At 40.0% G+C, this 22,849-nt stretch overlaps 1 protein-coding gene across 11 annotated transcripts in view; it reads right to left on the reverse strand.

Moving 5' to 3' along the window:
* Nucleotides 1-22,849, reverse strand: part of LOC105489529 (RUNX family transcription factor 2) — a 352,919-nt gene that overhangs the window by 128,954 nt on the left and 201,116 nt on the right. The window contains exon 8 of one of the 11 annotated variants that reach the window (XM_024795338.2): nt 16,296-22,699. The exons of the other annotated variants lie outside the window; for them this stretch is intronic. Coding sequence (XP_024651106.2) covers nt 22,674-22,699 — 26 coding nt within the window. The 3' untranslated portion in view covers nt 16,296-22,673. Of the gene's footprint in view, nt 1-16,295; nt 22,700-22,849 lie in introns of those variants that run through there. 11 annotated transcript variants of the gene reach the window in all.

The raw sequence follows: 22,849 nt of genomic DNA on the forward strand, positions 1-22,849 counted from the left end.
GGGGCTTCCGGGTTGTGACAGACGCTGGCTTTACATTTGAGGTTCACTTTGTGTGTTGCATCTTCTGCTTGGGTGGTTTATCTGGCTTCCTGAATCTTTATCTTGTTTGACTTTCTGGTTCCTTGAGATTTCCTTGTTCATGTCTGCCTACCTGTTCTGTGACTTCACGTCAGGTTTTTTCGCTCAGGTGTGTGTGTGTTTCTAGACTCTGTGTTAAGTGCACACAAACATTTGCAAGAGCAACAATCTTGTCCCAACTTACCTTTCCAGTCTTGTGTCTCATTTTCCTTCTCATGAACTCTACAGTCCAGACATACCAGACCCTCTTCCATCTTCTGTGCTATCCTGCCTTTTCCCACCTTCCTGCCTGGGTTTACATTAGTCCCTTGGCCCTTAGTATCCCCCTAGCCCCCTACCCTATCTCAACTCCTTAAAATTCTAAACAGCTTTTAAAATCGACCTCACAGTCCCCAATTGCTGTGAAGCTTCTTCACATATTCTTGCTTTAGCCCACAGTAACCTCTCCTTTCTCTCTGCAGGCAATTAGTTCTTCGTTTGTATCTTTCTTATAAGTTTGCTGGGGGAGCAACAATTGCATGGTCACCTCTACTAGCCTTTTTTTTTTTTTTTTAATTTAACTTTTAAGTTTAAGGGTACATGTGCAGGTTTGTTACACAGATAAACTTGTGACTCAGGGGTTTGTCGTACTGATTATTTCATCGTCCAGGTATTAAGCCTAGTACCCGTTAGTTATTTATCCTGATCCTCTCCATCCTCCCAGCCTCCACCGTCCATATGTGTCCGTGTGTTCTCAACATTCAAGCTCCCACAAATAAGTGAGAACATGCAGCAGCATTTGCTTTTCTGTTCCTGCATTAGTTTGCTAAGGATAATGGCCTCCAGCTCCATCTGTCTTCCTGCAAAGGACATGATCTCGTTCTTTTTTATGGCTGCATTCAACTAGCCTTTAAAAAATGGAAATGCTGTCCTATTTATCTTTAAACACACTATCGCCCCTCTCAGACTTACATACAAAAAGTATTTAAATGTGTGTCTAAGGGAAAAATGATGGCAATAGCAGATTTGACCTAAATCTGCTAACTGCCTTTCCTACTTACTCTACCTGTGTGTACCTGAAAGGGTTCAGGTTAGTTGTGGAGCCACAGCTCCGCCCTGACTACCAGTTAGTTCTGCAGTGAGTATCTTGCTCTCCTCTGTCCCCTGGCTTGCCCCCTTTACCCTACGAACAAAAACTGTTTCTGAGGTTTTCAGTCCCAGCAAATCATCAGGTCCCACATCAACCTACCTCTCAAAACTCATCATGAAATGATAAGCTAACATCTCAGATTTTGCTTTTTAAGTTTTCACTGTTTTTACATACTTTTGGTTTTACCTTCACCAAGAGCCTGAGAGGTAGGCAGGATAGGCACCGATTGATAAGGAAGCTTCATCAGAGAAAGAAGGCACCGTCTGGAGGACACAGCTCATTAGTGCAGAGCTGAAATGAACGCATTGGGTTTCCAATTTGTGTCCTTTTTTTCCCCCAGTAGAGGTGCCTCATTAGCATCTACTACTTTTCATCCAAAGTCTTGAAGACAGGAGGGCTGGGCGTGGTGGCTCAGGCCTGTAATCCCAGCACTTTGGGAGGCCGAGGCAGGCGGATCACGTGAGGCCAGGAGTTCGAGACCAGCCTGACCAATATGGTGAAACCCCGTCTCCACTAAAAATACAAAAATTAGCCAGGCGTGGTGGAATGCACCTGTAGTCCCAGCTAATCGGGAGGCTGAGGCATGAGAATCGCTTGAACCAGGGAGGTGGAGGTTGCAGTGAGCCGAGATTGAGCCACTACACTCCAGCCTGGATGACAGAGTGAGACTCTGTCTCAAAAAAAAAAAAAAAAAAAAAAAAAAAAAAGATGGTATTTCTTTAAAAACAGGGCACATTTCAGTTTATATTTTTAAAGTGATGACTGGTATGCCTTCTCGCATTGGATGTTTATATCCAGTGACATCAGGAACCAAACTACTACCTTTTATTTAACTGAAAAACTGACTTTGCAAAGAATTTCTTTCTCTTTGTTGGTAGGAATTAGCCTAAAACCATGTACAAGAGTCTTCCTGCTATCCTGAGACAATGCTCCTTATGTAACTTCCGAATCCAAATGCAGTGTTGTAGTAACTCGTTCCTCTGACAGTCGCAGCGTTTTTCCACTCAAGCCCTGCACACAGAATTAACTCAAAACTTCTGCAAGGAAAACGTCCCTTTTAGAGTTTGATTTGGCATCAGTTTCAAAGAGCTGTTTGTATATTTTAGAATATGTAGAATTTTCCTTTGATTGAAAACTCTCTTTTAACAATGGACAAGAGATGATTTCTCTTCTGAGTGATTTAAACAAAAACAAACACATCTTAGTTACATAGAGCCTTGTTCTCAAAGTGGTCTTTCTGAAAGAAATCAAACCCTACAGATTGTTAAGCATTTGGCAAAAGCCTTCAAACAGCCAAAGCCAAATAGCGAAATTTTCCTTGTTGTAGGAGATAAACAAATACTAGAGCAAATTTTTTAAAAAGTAGAACCTCCTTTCACTTTCTACTCTGCTCGATAACATTCCCCTCTCAATACACACACACACACACACACACACACACACACACACACCCCTTCAGAGGGGTTTCATCTTCAATGTTTATTCCTGGTGCTATAGTAATAAACTCGCCACAAATGGACATTTTCAACATCTGTTTGTGGCTGTTCCCAGACGTCTTGTATTTCTTTGGGACATGAAGCCCTCTGTCTCCCAAGTGTAAACAGACACACCTAATTATGTATTAAGGTGTCTGAGAGGAGCTACTTGTTTTGATGACCGTTTAAAAAAAAAAAAAAAAAAGAAGAAGAAGAAGAGCCCGGTCTGCTTAGCTCGCTGTGGGATGTGGGATAAACACACAGTAGTCCAGTAGTAGCTCCTCAAACAGTGGAAGTTCTCTGCCTGCCAAGGACAAAATCCAAGTCCTATTTTTCTCAGCCTGAGAATCATGTCCACTGAGTCCACTCCAGATGTGGACCAAAGGAGTCAATGACTGGGCAGGAGAGACAGTGCTGCCACAGATGCAGGGCCACATCTATTTACTCTTTTCATAAGGACTTAATTTTCGGGTGAAAAGAGGAACGGTGCAAAGGAGGAAGAGGTCATTGGGGGTTCATTGTTCTTCTTCTTCTTCAGGTCACAATGGCCATGGATAGCAATTTTAATACAATGTCAGTAGCCTATGAGAAATGTAGCAGGAGAAAATAATTCTAGAGTGTTGAACTAGGAACTGGAGATGTGGGTTCTGGTCACAGTGCTGTCCTTGCCTCGCAGGGTGATCACGGTGGAGTCCCTTTCCCTCCCCGACCCACACATTCCTCTTCAGTAAAATGAGGGGCGGGGACGAAATCATCTCTGTGGGTTTCCCGGCTCTAAAATTCTGATTCTGCTACATATTGGACAAGTCTGAGAATTCCAAAAATACCTTCAAAAATTCTACTAGAAATACTGTTCCTGTAAAGAATGGTCCCCATTCATTAAAAAGCAGTACTAGTTTTCAAAATGAGGTAATAAATCTATACATTCAATGTGAAAAAAAAATCCAAGTTTTCTATGTACAAAATGTCAATTCAAAAATTTAGGATCTTTTCTAAAAATTAAAAAAATGTAATTGTTAACAACTGTTCCCAACACAGGCCAAAAGAAAATGGGAACACTACTAGCTTTTTAAGAAAGTCTTTCATCCTTAAATTTAGCAGTAGAGGAAGTTAAAACTAACACTTCAGGCTCACATATTCGATGGGAGATATCATGTGAGTTATTTTTCTTTTTCTCTTCTAGATTATTTAAGCAAACTCTTTGATCTGAATTATCTCAAGTTAAAATAAATGATTTTTTGTATCAAACTTTCCAGCTCTCGCAGGGTAGAATATATTGCGCATAATTTAAGTAGCTTTAAATTTCCTTGTCCCACATATAAAAGAATATATTTTGAGGCTTTTTTTTTTAGACAGAATCGCACTCTGTTGCCAGACTGCAGTGCAATGGCACCATCCTGGCTCACCACAACCTCTGTTTCCTGGGTTCAAGCGATTCTCCTGCCTCAGCCTCCCGAGTAGCTGGGACTGCAGGCGCGTACCACCACGCCTGGCTAATTTTTGTATTTTTAGTAGAGACGCAGTTTCACCATGTTGGCCAGGATGGTCTCGATCTCTTGACCTCGTGATCTGCCTGCCTTGGCCTCCCAAAGTGTTGGGATTACAGGCATGAGCCACTGCACCCAGCCTCTTTTGAGGTTTTAAGATCTCATTAATGTGTACATTTTAAATTTCTAGAATAAAATGTATGTTTTTACAAAATTGGGAGGTAGATTTTTCCGCTATTATTTCTGGTTAGGGATTTGGTCCACTTTACTTTATTTTGGGTTCTCTGATCTGCATCAAACCATGAATTTTGGCTACTTAGTAAGGATTAATGGTGTTATCCAGGTATGGGCTGGAAAGACTAGTGATACAAATATTCCTCTTAGGATGATATCCAACAGGCCTTTGTAGCAAAGTCTGATTCTGATATGGAGACTCCTACAGCAATGCAGAGTAGGGAAAAGCACATCCTGTGGAGCTAAAAGACCTGAAATTGAGTTTTCACCCTCCATCTCTTTCAATTGATGACCCTGAACAAATCTCTGAATGTCTGAGCCCCGATTTCCTACTGGCAAACTACTGAGTGTAATAGTATTGATACTCCAATGCATTGTGACGATTAAATGAAATAATGTCTGTGAAAGTGCTATCTATAGACGTAAAGCACTATCTAAGTATTATTAATACTAAGTCTTACTACACATTTATTTTTACTCTCACCTTTGGACTTAGTTGTAAAATTCTTCCCATCTTCCCCGGCATTTAATTTGTCTTAGGTTCTAACATGATGTTCTTTATCTGTGAGCTTTAAGTACTTTCTGCCATCAGAAAAGAGCTATTACAGAGGACCCGATCGTTTTTTTTAATTTTTATTATTTTTAATTTTTAATTTTTAATTCCTTCACTTATTTTTAATTCCCTCACTCTCTGGAGTTCCTTAAGGAGAGCAGTAGAAGAGTTCAAGGTGCCCTCCTAAGATGCCTCCTCCTTTCTGGGAGTCCTCAGTTTGTCTGTACATATTCTGTTGCACCTGCCCAAGTCTCCACTTCTCCTGGATGACCAGCAGCATCCTCTGGAGACAGCAGCTTGATAGGCTGCCACAGTCCACTTGTCATCTAACTGCACTGGGCCATCGGCCTCTTCATATGCAATATGTTACGATAGGGGAATGCAATAACCCTAACTCACAGATTTTACTTGTGCCTATCTCTTTGTTCTTCCTGTTTCCCTCAATGTTAACCTGTTTGTTACACTTGTTGGAACTTACTTGCCACATTTTTAGATAACTGAAGGGATTTGCCTCCAATTCGCCTTCTATATAACCTAAAGTGGTACTGCTTATTTGATTTTCATAAATTTTTACAAAGATTATTTTCAAACTTCTAACTAGACATTCTATAATTTGCAGTTTGAGATTTAACCTCTTCATTAAAATGGTGGCAGGAAGACCCCTGGGAGAGGTTCACTTTGGTGAAATAGTTTTTCTCTCTTAGGTACCAGGGAATGTGGTAAAGTGCAGGAGGAAGGCAACTTAGCCATCTGAAGAAGCCGTGGCTTTGCAAGTCCGAAGCTGACACCTCAAATACTAGCTTGCAAAGTCTGCAAACGGGTTGAAAGACAACCACATCTCCAGTTCCCTCGTTTTAAGGCACTTAAGTGTCTAGTTACCTATCTCCTAAGCCAGCTGTGCAGTGATTTTCACTATTATACCTCAGTGGTGGTGTAGTGAAAAAAGATCAGTACCAACGCCTTGAGACTGGAGCGGGAGGGCATGAGTACAAGCAAGTCCAGCCACTCATCTGAAGAGGAGGGAAATTCATTATACACATGTGTATTGTCAGGACTCAGACCTCTTGGCTCATGGGGAGAAAGCATGCCTCTTTCCAATAAAGTACCCTACCAATTTTATTCCTTTTTAAAGTGACTGTTTTTTTTCCAGTGGCTGTTATCTGTTATCTGCTGCTTCTCACTCTAGTGAGAAAATTCACATTACATTTTTTCACCTCCATTCTCTTTTACTATACCCTGCTAAATGAAAAGGCCAGGGAGAAAGGTTAAAAACTAGGTTTGACAGCCAAAGAAACAGCCAACCCATCACCTGAAGCTCCAATCTATGAAGTTTTTGGAGCTCTGAGAATTATTCTGGATTCCCTATGATGACACCCTTTGAATTGTATCTTCTATTGAGTCCTTGAGCTCCAAAACTCAAAATAAATCCATCAAATACATTTTAGGTAGGTTTGGTCACTGGGAAATGTGCTCTCCAGGTCCTGATTTTATGACTCTCCTTTCCTTTAAAACAAACTAACAAATGGCTGTAAAGGTTTTCAGTACATACACTTCCTCACTTCGGGATTCCAGAAAGAAAAGAAAGCTGTGTCCATGAAGAAATGGAATTTCATTACATTTTAAACAGGAATTATAAGAAAAGCTGTTCATATCTGCATAAGATCTTGAAGCTAACTTCCAGAGCCCCAAATTTAGAGTTTCTTGAGGAGGAATCTCCTTTTAGGGCACGGTTGAAGGATCTGAGAATGGAGTAATAGCTTACTACAACTGTGATGCCAACAGACTTACCTGTTTAAAGCCTTCTCCTTTAAGCTTGGCTTGTGGTTATGAGATTCTGCTTGGAACATTTTCCTCATCCCTTATCAATTCAAATTCCTTGCTATTTAAGATAAGCCCCAATTTCTCAGTCCTCTGAAGAAGCTGTTCTGGGTACTAACTCCACAGGGAGGACAAGTGCTTGTGTCTCACCTGGACTGATTTTTCTCAATTGCTGGATATTAGCTCGCCAGCCTGAAGGAACTGCTAGCTTCTTGCCTAGGTGTTTCTTCACTTCAGAGTTGTTGCCACACACTGCCCAGTGTAATCATCTAATGACTGCCTGCAAAGCTGGCCTGGTCACACCTGCATGCACAATGGTTTCCATTGAAGTGCATCTTTTTTTTTCTTTTTTTTTTTCCGAGACAGAAGTCTCCCTCTGTCACCCAGGCTGGAGTGCAGTGGCACGAGCTAGGCTCACTGCAACCTCTGCCTCCCAGGTTCACACAGTTCTCCTGCCTCAGCCTCCCCAGTAGCTGGGATTACAAGTGTGTGCCACCACACCTGACTAATATTTGTATTATTAGTAGAGATGGTGTTTTGCTATATTGGCTGGGCTAGTCTTGAACTCCTGACCTCAAATGATTCACCTGCCTAGGTCTCCCAAAGTGCTGAGATTACAAGCTGGAGCCACCGTGCCCAACCTAAAGTGCATCGTAGAAGCAGAAGAAAGAACTGGTGTGTATGAAAGATACAGAAGATACATTTTGAGGATGAGAAGAACATGGACATAGTTCGGCTGTGTCCCCAACCAAATTTCCTCTTGCATTATAGCTCTCATAATCCCCACGTGCCATGGGAGGGACCTGGTGGAAGGTAACTGAATCATGGGGGCAGGTCTTTTCCATACTGTTCTCAGGATAGTGAATAAGTCTCATGAGATCTGATGGTTTTATAAAGGGGAGTTCCCCTGCCCCTGTACACATTCTCTTGCCTGCCACCATATAAGATGTGACTTTCTCCTCTTTTGCCTTCTGCCACGATTGAGGCTTCCTCAGCCATGTGGAACTATGAATCCATTAAACCCATCTTTCTTTATAAATTACCCAGTTCTTAGGTATATATTTATTAGCAGCATGAGAAGAGACTAATACAAACATATAATATCGTTTCAGTCCCCATAATTCATCTCATCATTGTACATCATTGTACTAAAATCTGGGTTTGCATGGTGCCAAGGAAGGAAAGCTACTGGAAATCAGAAGATTAACAAAATGTGATTACAGAAAATTAATAATTTTCAGTCAAACAAAACATTTCAGATCTCAAAAATGGATTTCTGGCCTGAAATTTCCAGGTTGGTCATTCTGTATTCATTTAATAAATCAAGTAACTCCTGAATTACCACTTCACTTAGGGTGTATGAATAGGGTCTAAACATGAATTAAACTTGTATAAGATGCAATATTATTCCTTTTAAAGTCAACTAACAATTGGGAGAAAACATTAGTAAACATTTTGATGATACCAGCAAAATTCTCTCTCTACTCCAGTGTCTCTATCTCCACCACTTGCAGGTAAGCCCAAGCCACCGTCCTCTCACTAGGGTGACTGCCACAGCTTCCTAACCACACTCCTTCCCTCCTCCCTACCCCTGTTACAATTCTCCACCCAACAGCCAGAGTGAGCTTTGAAAAATATAAATCAGCGTATATCAAGACCCTGCTTAAAATCTGCCAAATGGCTTAACACTGCACATAACAGCAAATTCAAACCTCTGATCTTGACCTGTAGTGGTCCTGCATGACTTGGATCCAGCCTATCTCTCTAACTTCATTCATCTACACACTCCAGCCACTGAGCACTCCGCTGAAACACCCCACAGTCTTCCCACCACTGGGCCCTTGCACTAGCTTTTCCCACTGCCTAGAATGTCCTCCCTTCCTCCTGATCTTGACAGGGCTAACTCTTTTTTGTTATTTATATCTCAGCTTAAATACTGACTCCTCATCATATCACCCTATTTTACTTTTTTCATAGTACATACCCCTAGATAATATTTTATTATTTTCAATTGCCCACCCTTTGGTAGTAACAGCTAACATTTCTTGAGTGTCAGGCATTATTCTAAGGACTTTACATATATTAAACTTTACATATATTAAACTATCCTTTAGTCCTTGTGACAACCTATTAAAGCAAGTATTATTATTATTATATGGTCATTTAACTGATGTGGAAATTGAGGTTCAAACAAGCTGAGTTACCTCCCCACAGGCACAAACCTAGTAAGTAAAGAAGCCTGAATTTAGACCTGACTCCAAAGACTGTTTAATCATTATGCCATATGCCAATAGAAAAGTTCCAAGAGCCTTTCTGTCTTGTTCATCAGAGTATCTCCAGTGGGTAGAACAGTGTTTAATAAATGAGTAAATTTAATGTTGGCAATAACTTGTGTTAATAAATATTTTTATCATGTGGTCATAAAACACTATGACAGCAATGTTTCATTAAGAGAAAGCTCATTATGATTCAGATCATATTTTCTTTAAATAGACCTAATTTCTTTAATATAGAAAGCCTGGTCCTGTGATTACATTTATTCTATTATTAACAGAATTCATCCGTTTTAGTAACCCTTAGCTTATAAGGTTCTCATTTCTCCAGTAAGATAAATTACCACTTATAATGTACCATTCTCATGTAAAGAGGGTTAACAAATAAATTACATAAAACCACGCAAGGGTATGAGAGATGTCAGTAACATTCCTTAATTTTACATTAAATCTGGGATTTCAAAAACTGTCTATGGATTCTGACACACATGCACATATATAAGGCTTCACCTCAAAGACAGGTTCAGCTGTGGTCAGGTACCAAGATCCAAATGTACAGTTTTTTGGTATTAAATAGCCTGATCTGCCGGGCGCGGTGGCTCAAGCCTGTAATCCCAGCACTTTGGGAGGCCGAGACGGGCGGATCACGAGGTCAGGAGATCGAGACCATCCTGGCTAACACGGTGAAACCCCGTCTCTACTAAAAAATACAAAAAAAAAAACTAGCCGGGCGAAGTGGCGGGCGCCTGTAGTCCCAGCTACTTGGGAGGCTGAGGCAGGAGAATGGCGTGAACCCGGGAGGCGGAGCTTGCAGTGAGCTGAGATCCGGCCACTGCACTCCAGCCTGGGCGACAGAGCATGACTCCGTCTCAAAAAAAAAAAATAAATAAATAAAATAAATAAATAAATAAATAAATAACCTGATCTTACATTGCTTCTCATCAGAATCTCTTAACTGAAATATAAAACAAAACTTTTCCTGACATCTATCAGAGTTGCCCCTGTTAATTTAGCTCTTCAATCAAATGCTATATTAGCCTTTAGTGTTATTATTGATGGTGGTATTTAGTTTTCCATTTTTTGGAGACAGAGTCTCACTCTGTCACCCAGGCTAGGGTGCAGTGGTCACAGCTTACTGCAGGCTCAGCCTCCCTGGCTCAAGCAATCCTCCCACCTCAGTCTCCCAAGCAGCTGGGACTACAGACACGCACCACCGCCCTGGCTAATTTTTGTATTTTCTGTAGAGACGGGGTTTCGCCATGTTGCTGAGGCTGGTCTCCAACTCCTGGACTCAAGCAAACAGCCCGCCTCAGTCTCCCAAAGCTAGGATTACAAACATGAGCCACAGCACCCAGCCAGTATTTAGTTTTCTGATGTGATGATTACTAAATCTCTCCTGTAAGAAAACCTGCCCTTTCAGGCCTTAATTTAGAATCACAGATATCAAAAGCTTTATGACGTACCTTGGGGAAAAACTAGCCCAACTCACTCAGTTCACGCTTGAAGAAACTAAGACCTAAAGTTAGTGACCTGCTCAAGAACTCAGAGGCACATCCGAAATTCAAAAGACAGGCTCCTCAATTCCCAGCCATGCCCTATTTCCAAAACACTGTCAACGATGCTATGAATGTTTAATCACCACTCTAGATGCTTGAGTCATTTTCTTCCCGATAAACCGAATCAATTCAACAAAATTTAATTGAGCAACTGCTATTTTATTAGTGTTGAACTCAATTCTTCTTTGGGAGGCAAGACCCAATTCAAAAGTTTCAACCACCTGCTGGATTAAAGCGGTTGTGTGAGGTTTTATTAACCCTTCAAAGAGTATCTCTGGCACCTGCCAACTTCTAAGGTTAGAGAACAACTTTAACTTTCTTTATTAACTGCCCTGGGGGCCAAACTCTTTCCTTTTAGGTCAGTTCCTTTTCTTTTCTTTTAGGTCAGTTCTCTACTATATCTTTTCAGACTGAGTCTCACTCTGTCACCCAGGCTGGAGTACAATTATGCAATCTTGGCTCACTGTAACCTCCGCCTCCCAGGTTCAAGCAATTCTCCTGCCTCAGCTTCCCTACTAGCTGGGACTACAGGTGTGCACCACCACACCCAGCTAATTTTTGTATTTTTAGTAGAGACGGGGTTTCACCATTTTGGCCAGGATGGTCTCAATCTCTTGACCTCGTGATCCACCTACCTCGGCCTCTCAAAGTGCTGGAATTACAAGCGTGAGCCACCAAGCCCGGCCTCTACCATATCTTTAAGCCACACTGAGAAGGTACTGTTTTCCTAAGGTGTAGTTTGGGAGCTTACAAGTTTGTTTTCTTTAATGATGATACCATAATGCTATTATCAGACTTTTTCCTCTTTTCCAAACCTGTTTTTATTTCCTTTGTAGTTTTTATTTAGAAAAGGTTCTTCTTAATTATGTATGGATTTATTGTGACCACATCAATGGGTTTATTTATTGATTTTTCATGAATCACTGCTCTCCTTGGCACAGGTCAGGGTGTGTTTGTAACCATCATTATATGTGTTATTTTTATTCCATCAACTATAGCATTGTTACTAATTACCACAGAGAGCTGGAAATGGTGACCATTTTGGATACAGCATGAAACAGCGATAAGCTTTAGATACAAAAGCACGGGGCTTCTCCTAGTCTCCCATGCTTGGCTGCATAGTTACGGGTTGATCACTTAAGGTCACAGTCTGCAAAATACATGACATGTTTCTACTTAAAAAAATCATTTGAGTTATTTAGGAACAATGTTGCCTGTGCAGCATTTTATTTTTATTTACATTACTTTCATGGATTTGAAATTCATTAATTTATTGAGTCACATCAAAAAAAATTTAGACAGTATAGTCAAATGGGGTCCTAGATTTGCCTCAGACCAAGTTACTTAAATTCTGACCCAGTCCCATAAAATATGCCTTCCTGTTTGCATTTCAGGAAGACAAAGAAGAAATCTGAAAATGACTTTGAACTATCTGAAACAAAGTGTTGTCCACAAATGACTTTGAACAATTCAAATTAAAGTTCTGTCATTTGCATTTTATCATATATTTTAATTAGAAAAAAAGCTTTTTACTTGTTTAATTTTTTTTTTTTTTTTTTTTTTTTTTGATGGAGTCTTGCTCTGTTGCTAGCTGGAGTGCAGTGGCATGATCTCGGCTCACTGCAACCTCCGACTCCTGGGTTCAAGGGATTCTCCTGCCTCAGCCTCCTGAGGAGCTGGGACTACAGGCGTGTGCTACCATGCCCAGCTAATTTTTGTAGTTTTAGTAGAGACGGGGTTTCACCATGTTGGCCAGGATGGTCTCGATCTCCTGACCTCATGATCCGCCTGCCTTGGCCTCCCAAAGTCCTGGGATTACAGGTATGAGCCACCGTGCCCAGCCTAGTTATATCTTTTCTAAAATTCCCCTTATAACTATTTCTACATGTTAACAAACCTAAGAGCTAATTTAAAATAATCATGCAGGCCAGGTACAGTGGCTCACATCTGTAATCCCAGCACTTTGGGAGGCCGAGACAGGTAGATCACCTGAGGTCAGGAGTTTGGGACCAGCCTGGCCAACATGGTGAAACCCCGTCTCTACTAATAATACAACAATTAGCCAGGCGTTGTGGCAGGTGTCTATAATCCCAGCTACTAGGAAGGCTGAGTCAGGGCAATCACTTGAACTCAGGAGGCGGAGGTTGCAGTGAGCTGAGATCACACCACTATACTCCAGCCTGGGCAACAAGAGCAAAACTCTGTCTCAGAAAAATAATAATAATAATAATCATGCAGTTCCTCTGTCGCCTTTCTATCTTTTCTACCAACAGTGATCAGTTAATGTTTCCTGAGAAATCAATGCTCAATGAAGTAACCAAACAATATTAAGACACAGGGATGTCAGTGATCCTATTTTTCCTGAAAAAAGTATTACCTTGGCTGATATTTATTAATATCACAAATAATAGACCTGTCAAGACTATTTGTATGTTCATTCTAAATGTAATCAGTTGGTGAATTCATGCATATGGGGATGTATATGCTAAAGCAGAGCTAACAACGTTGCTTTATTTTATCAGAGTTGCTGGCGTATTACATAAGATATTGCATGGTGAGACCATATATGCATTTATGAAATATGAAATAAAGATAAATGGAAATTGTCTTAGTCTCCTATAGAATCTTACTTCTGGATCTATTAGCCAATTTCTAATAATAGTCACAGCATAAGAACCCTGAAGCATGCAGCACTGATTCCTGGGTAGACTTTTCCACTGAATGCTAGTGCTTCCCACGACATTATGCGTGCAGAGCATCGGAGTAGGAGTTAGAGATAGAAAGGGATTAGAAGGCCCGGCCCTGGGCCAATGGGAGTCTTCAATCTAGCAGGAGCTCTGCAGAGATAGCAAAGGATTAGAAGACTAGGCCCCTGACTTAGGGGAGCTTTCAGTCTAGCTGGGAAAAGACAAGATCCTCCATGTCCTTGTCACATCTTAAGGAACATGAAGCCACACACATCAAACATACGTCATTTTTAAAAGTTGAAAATGTAATTGTTGAAGCAATTCAGAGTGAAAGTATAATCTGAGCTGAATGGGATTGATTTTTTTTTTTAATTTCCTAAAGGAGATGGCTTTAAGTTGGTTATAGATGTGAATTATTATAATAGAGCAAAGGAACAAAAGAGATCTCCTTTCCTAAAATCCTGAGCATTCTTTGCATATTTTTGGCATCTACATGGGCTAGTACCATAATGTAACCATCGCATTTACTTTATGTTGTATCCTAAATGAGACTGAAAGCTTCTTGAAGGCAGAGACTATGTCTTCTATTTCTTTTTTTACTCCTCACCTGTGTAAGCACATTTTAAGTATTTGCCAAATATTTGTTGAGCTGACTTGAAATGACTGAAATGAATGAAAGAAAAGCATTCCAAACAGGAAGGAATGCCAGGGACTACTAATATATTGGATGACATTATTAAAATCTAAAATGTGCTAGACAGGCAGAAATTATTACCTGAATTAAATAAGGTAAAACCTAACAGGGATAACTATAAAGTATCATATTTGGATCTACAAAAAAAACAGCTCTAAAAATAAATAATTGGAGAAATGCAGATTGACAAAAGTGGCAAATAGGAGAAAACAGTGTAATGTGGTCACCAAAAGAACAAAGGCCACTTGAGCCTGCACTACCAGAGGCTGAGAAGAGAAGAACAGTTTGGTTCTGGGTAGGAGGCATTCAGATGGACACTAATGAACAGTGTCCGAGACCGCTGACCAGTTCAGTAGGATGACCTGCAATCATACTCTACAGAAAGGGTTAAAAAAACGGCAGAGGTGGGGAACACAGGAAAAATTCAGCTGAAGAAGATAAGACTATGAGAAATGATAGTTGTCAAAACCCTATCTTTTGCTTTGTTCTAGAGGAATAGCTGTGCTTCACTTTACAGATTAGTGAATATAATTTCTATCATTTTCTCAGAAAAGAGCTCTGACACTTTATTACATGATGGCTATAATTAATGTCAGACTCTAAAGTAGAAATCAAAAATTCTATTTGATCATTTGGTTTCAAGCTGGACCTAAAATATGTTTTGGCATTGTTACTAACTGTTAGCAGCAAGTTCTGGAAACAGATACAGTCTTGATATGTGTTCTAAATATGAAACACATTGCAAAAAGACTTGGAGATAAAAATATATACTGCTTATGCACACTCTTACTGCGCTATTTCCTGTCCTTATCAGCAATGAAAGTTTCTCTTGTTTTGCCCTTTCTTTGTTGTTCCAGGTGAACAAAATCTTTTTTCTTCCTTTTTTTCTCCTACATATCTATCTTCCTCTTTTTTTTATCTTCTTTGCCACTAATACTTGTTTCATTAAACATTCCTAAGCACCTACCATGTGCCAAAAACTGTGCTAAGTTATAAGGATTCAAGAATATGCAAAACATAGCCACTCTCCTTAAGAAGCTTATAAAAGGAGAATGGTTTGCAATTAAATTTTTATGCTAAAGGACAATGTGGGCCGGACATGTGGGCTCATACCTGTAATCCCAGCACTTTGGGAGGCCGAGGCGCGTAGATCACCTGAGGCCAGGAGTTCAAGATCACCCTGGCCAACACAGAGAAATTCGTCTCTGCTAACACTACAAAAATTAGCTGAGCGTGGTGGTGCATGCCTGTAATCCCAGCTACTTGGGAGGCTAAGGCAGGAGAATCCTGTGAACCTGGGAGGCGGAGGCTGTAGTGAGCTGAGATCACACCACTGCACTCCAGCCTGGGCAACAGAGTGAGACTCTGTCTCACACAAAAAGAAAAAAAAAAAGATATGTACACATTAGAGGTGTGTCCAAAGTACAGAAATGACATACAAATGAGTGTAGATGAGACAGCGATTCACTTTGAAGAAAGTGGTGTTTGGGAAAGGGATGCCCAAGAGGGACCAACAGGGCCCTGCCCACCAGTGCAAAGAAATGGCTGACATGGAAGTGGGAAACGGTGCAGCACACTTAAGGAATGCCAGGCATTTTTAAGAGAAAAGGCCCCCCTTTACCGAGGAGAGTCAAATATTTTGGGAGGCAACTAAGCGGTCACATAACTGGATTGTTATTTTTAACTAGGTATGTTCTGTATTTGAACTGGTATGCATGACCACCAAAAAGTAGATATTCAGGAATTTATCTATGGGCAAGATTAGGAAAAAAAGATTTAATTAAAAAATGCACCCAAGATATGGAAAACCATTTGGTGACAACTGCTGTAACAGAAAACATGCTTCTCCAGCAAGAAATGTGTGAAATGCTTTCTAATAAGAAAGATCACTGACAGTCAGCAACAAAAGGAAAATGGAAGATAGGATAGTATCCTCAGGTTCAGGCAGAGCACCCTTGATGATTTTAAAAATATAATAGCATCCGGTCGGGTGCAGTGGCTCACACCTGTAATCCCAGCACTTTGGGAGGCTGAGGCAGGTGGATCGCCTGAGGTCAGGAGTTCGAGACCAGTCTGGCCAACATGGTGAAACCCTGTCACTACTAAAAATACAAAAAAGTAGCTGGACGTGGTGGTGGGTGCCTGTAATCCCAGCCTGTAATCAGGAGGGTGAGGCAAGAGAATCGCTTGAATCCAGGAGGCGGAGGTTGCCATGAGCCGAGATCATGCCATTGCACTCCAGTCGGGGCAACAAGAGCAAAACTCCATCGCAAAAAAAAAAAAAAAAAAAAAAAAAATCTGTATCTATCTATCTATCTATCTATCTATCTATCTATCTATCTATCTATCTATCTATATAAAATGGCATCCTTCCAGTGGAATGCAATTCAGGGGTAGAATGAAATGCATTATTACTAAGCCATAAAAAGACATGGAAGAACCTTAAATGCATACTACCGAGTGAAAGAAGCCAGTCTATAAAAGCTACTTACTTATTGTATGATTTCAACTATATGACACTGGAAAAGGCAAAACTATAGAGATAGTAAAAAAAATCTGTGGTTGCCAGGTGCTAAGGAAAAGAGAAGGGAAAGAGAGATGAACAGGTGGTGTACAGGGGATTTTTAGGGTAATGAAACTACTCCTTATGATTCTGTAATGGTGGATACATAGCATTATGATAAAACCCATAGAACTGCACAACACAAAGAGTGAGCCCTGTGTAAATTATGGATGTTATTTCATAACAATGTATCATATTGGTTTATCAATTACATCAAACAAATGCAAGACGTAAATAACAGGAGAAAGTGGGAGATGGTGGGAGGAGAATATAAGAAACTATATATTCTGCTCAATTTTTCTGTAAACTTAAATTCGCTCAAAATAATAAAGTATTAATTTTAAGACATATACATAAAAGTAATAATGTTGCATGCATTTCCACTCTTTTGAAGATAATTATGTGACCTCCTTTTCCGCTAGCATTTATCTGGTAAGGCAAACTTTCTTTACTGAAAGTCCTAAGAACATCAAATCCCTAAACAGATAGCATCTTACTCCCTGCAGAGCCTCTGAGATGTGTGATTCAGCAATTTCTAGCAATTCATTAACACAGGGCCACTGAGGCACAATAAATTAACTGTATCTGAGAATGATATAGACTCTTTAGTGACAATGAAATGAAAACTCAGGTGTCCTAAGTTAAACTGCACTCCACCTTCTCAGACCCCAGTGCACTACAGCAGCCATTGTATCTATTGTTAGAAAATTAATACTTTGGGTGAAATGAGGTTCATACACTCAAGTTTTCTTTGATTGAAAGGAGATTTCAGCAAATCTTTCAATAAAATGTACAACCACATGTTTGCCATCCCTGCAAAAGCATGACTCCTTTCATTACTAAATCTTTTCCCTGTGTGTGGTTGGTTGTACATGTGTCAGAAATAAATCCCCACAAAAACAACTGAGAAAAACCATGTATAAAATCAGAGTCAAACCATGTACACAGGTTTAATTCTGAGCTTTAGTATCTCAGATACTAAAATATCTGAGTGTAGCTACAAATAACAGTAATTAGTCATACAACCAAACTTAGTCAACTTTGTGAGTTGGACCAACTATTATCTCCAACCGATCTAGCAGGAATGAAAACCACTTCTTCGGGCCTCAGCAGCAGTAAATCAAAAATTAGAGTAAATGGAGGTCCAGGTAAGATTAGAACACCATCTGCTATGTCAAAAGATAGGCTATTTTTAGGGAAAGCAAGATGAATTTCAACTTATGGAATGCACAAGTAATCCATTCAATCAGTGGTGATATAATGAAGAATACTGAACATTCAATTGTTGACACAGGGCTTGCCTTTGTTTAGGGTCCATAAAATTTAATAACTTCCCCACTCTGTGGCTTTAAACGGAGAACTTCTTCAAAATAAGAGTTACTCCTATTAAACTTAATTATTTGCCCGTGGCTGCTGTGGCAGAGTATGTCTACCAAACAGGTGGCTCTTAATAAAGGAATGGTTCTGTAGTAAAAAGTAGATGCTCTAGTGTTTTATTATGGTTGCTTTAACTTTCTGGTTTATTAGTATTAATTGCTGAAGTTTTCCTTTTAACCTTTCTTAAGGCATTCCTCCCTCCTGTGAGTTAAGAGCTGCTCTGCTAAAATAAATGTTCACATATAATTGGCACATTACGAAGCTGCTAGTTTCGAGAACTTGACTCGGGGAACTTGATAGAAACTTGGTTATAAGGGACATTTTAAAATGAACTACATCAAACTCTACTGGGTTTGAATCCTCCTGACAGACCTTGAGTAATCAAATGGGGTTTTTCCACTGGCAATTTCTAGATTTTGTAGTAGTGATAAAATAATTTTTAATAATTTTGTTATTAAACTAATGCTTATTCTCCTGACCTTGGAATATTATAGTTTAGCAACTGAAAGTCATAAAATTGGAGACATCTTCAATAGTCCTGTGCAGCTGAGTAAGTGGAAAGTGTTAATATTTACATATTTTGAAATAAGAGATTCAAGACTATTTTCCCAAGCAGAAGAAAAAAATAATCTTACAGAAAGATTAGCTCTGTCCTATCTTAACAACAACGACAAACAAAAACCCCATAAATGCGGAGAAAAGTCTTTCATACAATCTATAGTGGCAAGCAGGGAGAGATGCCTCATGTCTGTAATCCCAGCACTTTGGGAGGCCAAGGCAAGAGGATCACTTGAGGCCAGGAGTTCAAGACTAGCCCGGGCAACATAGTGAGATCCTGTCCCTACAAAAAATATTGACCTGGCAAGGTGGTGCATGCCTTTAGTCCCAGCTACTCAGGAGGCTGAGATGGGGGAATTGTTTAGGCTCAGGAATTCAAGGCTGCAGTGAGCTATGATCACGCCTCTCCATCCCATCCTGGGCAATAGAGCAAGATCCTGTCTCTTAAAAAAAAAAAAATCTGTAGTGACCTCTTTCAGAGTGACTGAGGCAGCCAACATCTATGAATAAGATGCATCTTACCTGTGCATCTTTAACTAACATATCCTAAGTCTCTAAAAAAAACCTCCAGAAAGCATCAGAAAGCTATAAATCCCCTCTACCTCATGCATGCCAAAGAGTGATACAGACTTAGGTTAACCTAAGCTACTTCACTCAAATGAGTGGGATAGTGGAGGAGTTATTTGCAGTGAAGAAAGAAAGCCTGTGTAGGCTCTCTAGGAGACTCATACTCCGACCCACGAGTCCAACAATCAACCTCAGTAAAGAGTTGTGCTTCTTTCCACAGCAGGATAATTGTATAAAATACATTTTGAAAGTCAGCAATTATTTATTTACATAGTATTTTGTAATGACTTCCAGAAATGTAATTATAATCTTTGTGTCAAGCCTCGTAAGTGCTTTGAAGATCAAAACTGCCATGGGTGATAAGACTGCAATTATAAAGACATGCGGTGGTTCAGGCCACGTAAGGCGTGCTGGTCCCTGCCTTGTCACACCTTGCCCTGGACTAGAATCAATGAGAAATAACTTTGGCCACCTCTGTGTAGTGAATAATCTTTTAGAAACATGTAGGATAAAGTGAGATAATGTATAAAATCACCTGGGGATAGAAGTGCCACTTAAATACAGATTATTATATGACGAGGCCATACTTATCAAAGCAAGTATGTAGGGAAGGAGGTGGCTTCTGCACTGTAACATTACTAGACTGATTTCTGAGACTAGTGCTGACTTTTATAATTCAACTGAATATAATTCATACTCATTACCATAATGTGCACCTGTTAGTCGATTACATGGCAATAACTTCTCATTCAATTATAAACTTATACGTGCTCTTGTTGTTCCATTACAATATTTAAGGCTACCTAATGTTAAGGAAATATTTCCTGCATCATTGTATTGTCCCTCTGAACTTGAAGACATCTAGTATTATACCTCTCTCTGTAGTAAAGATTGTGGGTAACATACCTTTATCATTTTATCTAATTTTTTAACACCTTGCTTCCAAAAATGGTCTGAGGAAAACTAAGGACTATCTAATATAATATCACCATGATTATTGTCATTTATTAACTTCTAGAATTGTAGCCATGCTTTAAAATTATTCAGAAGAAAGGATACTAATAAAGAAAGGTGAAATATTGGATTCTCTGAGGGTCTTTAGGTAGATTAAATCATGGTATTTCTTTAGAATGGCCTTTTAGGAGAAAATGGAATTTTTTTAGGAACAGTTCTTTCTGGCGGATCTTTCTGGTTGTTTTTATTCCTATGATCCCTTGGAACACAGCATTAGCATGCCTACTTAATTTAGGTACAACTCAGCACTTTCTATTGTCTGACATAATTGAATCGTTGTTTTCTCTTAATGCCTTATTGACTTTTTTGTGAACGGTTCCCAATTGCTTTTTGCTCTGTAAATGTTTATTTTAAATCTACAGAATAATAATAATAATGGGAAACATCTGAGTAGTTCTATGTGCTAGGTACTGCATTAAGTGCTTTGTGAATGCCATGTGAGTATTAACTTATTTAAATGTTTAGATAATCTAAGGGCTTTGTTTTAAATACGCTCTGTGGTGATCCATTTTGTGAAGGAAAAGTTCCCTTTAAAAGTTTAGATTTTTATCTAATCTAATTTGACTCACTTAACAAGACTTGCCTGCAAATTACATATGGATATACAATTTTTACAAAACAATTTTAGCTTCATAATATCAGCTACAATCTATTTGGCACATATCATGTGCCAGGCCAGTTCTAAACACTTTATATAAAGTATCTCACTTCATCTTCACACCGACCCTGAAGATGAGTATTGTATGCCTATTTTACAAATAATAAAACTAAGTTTCAGAAAAGTAAGAAGTTGCCTGATATATGTATGAGCTGGGATTCAAACCTGGGTCCGAACATCCAATCCTACTGTGAAGTGAAGAATTTTATTCTTTCTCATCCAAAATCATATGAGAATATTTTGTGTATCCCTTTAGATATGGAGATGAAAATTGATCAATGCACACAAAAACATAAACTGTTCTGTAAAGCGTCTCAAAAAGAGACCACGGGACTGCCTGCAGACAGGGATAGAGCTTAATATTTTTAGCTGTCCGTGTTACGTGGAAACAGCATTATTTGGCACAGAGCATTATGAAGACTAAAGGCACAAGAATGGACTCAATCCAAAGGGCTTTATTTACTAAAGCACACACATACAAAAATCCCTCCAAATTTAAAAAGCCCTCATGCTTAAGTCTCACAATGTAGGAGCCTCTAGGTCATGGACTTAGACACTGGCTTTAGATGTTGAGAGGAATCATAAGCTATACATTGTCTAAGTTGGTACCTGGGACCCTATGAGACAGGCTTCCCCAAGAAGGCACCCAGGACTAGTCCCCAGGGAATTAGAAATGGTGCACACTCCGATGACATGGTCCCTGAGTCCGCCAGGCAGTGCTTGGTTGTGCAGGCACAGTCCCGCAGCCCAGGGCAAGGTCAGGTAAGTCAGTGCTCCTCCAGCTCCCTGACAGTCCACATCTAGTTGTTTCTTCCTGTTTCCCTACCTACATGCTGACAAGAAGGATTTTCTGTTCTCTTTACTGTTTATACAGAACCTCCCACCCTGGCACCATGTTACTTTACCAGTAACAACTCCAGAAATGTTAAGGGTTGGAGGAAAAAACTGGACTAAACTCAGTATAAACCAGTTTAAACCAGAGGCTCACTCCTACCTTTGGCCTACGATAGATATATGGCTGGAAAATTAACCAGTTTCTGCTCCTGCCTCCTTCTCTGTGAAATGGGAAAGCTACTGTTTTGTGGAAATGTTTGAAGTAACCCTCAGTAAAGTAACTTGAAATAATCTGGCTGTTTTCCATTACACATGTATGTGATAAACAATGATGACTACTCGTTTATGCAGCATTTTTCCGATGTCATTTTCAATGGCTTTCCTGATGAACTCACAGGAATATACCTCAGTAGGAAACTGCTGTAGGTAAGTGTCTCTAATGCTAACATTACTCCCTGAGGTTTTTTCCCTCTAGGTACTGCTAGAGAAAAAAATAGCAAAATCTGCTTCAGCCACGGTGGGTTGGGCAGATGGAAGCCCCAGGAGACCCCAAACAGAAGCAAGTTTGCATAAGTCTATTCTGTCAAAGTGTCCTTTTGGCCCTATGTAAAACAAAACAGACTCTCAGTATGAAATGTAGAAGGAATAACCAGAACTAACTTAACACCATCAACACTGTGCCTTTAATCTCGCATCAGCCTTCGTTATCCCCACTGTGCCTTACTCATCCTTTCCCGTTATCTTTAATTAATGTTTGCCTAAAGGCGACGGTGATTCCAGGCAAGGGAAATGATAACTAAAATTCTACACTCTATACAATTTCCCAATACATACTGTGTGATTCGTAAAAATGATAACAGCAGTCACAATGAAAAGTGGTAACATGGTTTCCCAAAACACCTTGCAGTTCTCCCTCCACCCCTCTTCTTTCCCTACTCACCCCCATGGGAGTCCATCTGCTGCAGAAAATGTGAGGCACTAGGACCAGAGAGCCCTTTCCTGCTATTTGCTTGAGAAACAAAGCCTTCCCTCCTCCCAAGTTGAAAGAAATAAAGGAGTCTGAACTAATCAAAACCCGCAAGCCTGCTGGTGGAGCTTCAGCTTGTCAGTGATGCAACTCAGCGGAGTGAGTAACGGCTTCGAGCTTTGCAGAAAATGAGAGAGGGAGAGAAACAGACAGAAACACAAAGAGAAAGAAAGAAAGGCATTAACCTGGCCAGGAGTCAAACAGGTGCAGGGGCCCGAACGCTGAGAAGAGTATCTGGCAAACGTGGGATCCAATGGGGTGTGTGCC

This window comes from Macaca nemestrina, chromosome 5, assembly GCF_043159975.1.
Source record: "Macaca nemestrina isolate mMacNem1 chromosome 5, mMacNem.hap1, whole genome shotgun sequence".
Lineage (NCBI taxonomy): Eukaryota > Metazoa > Chordata > Mammalia > Primates > Cercopithecidae > Macaca > Macaca nemestrina.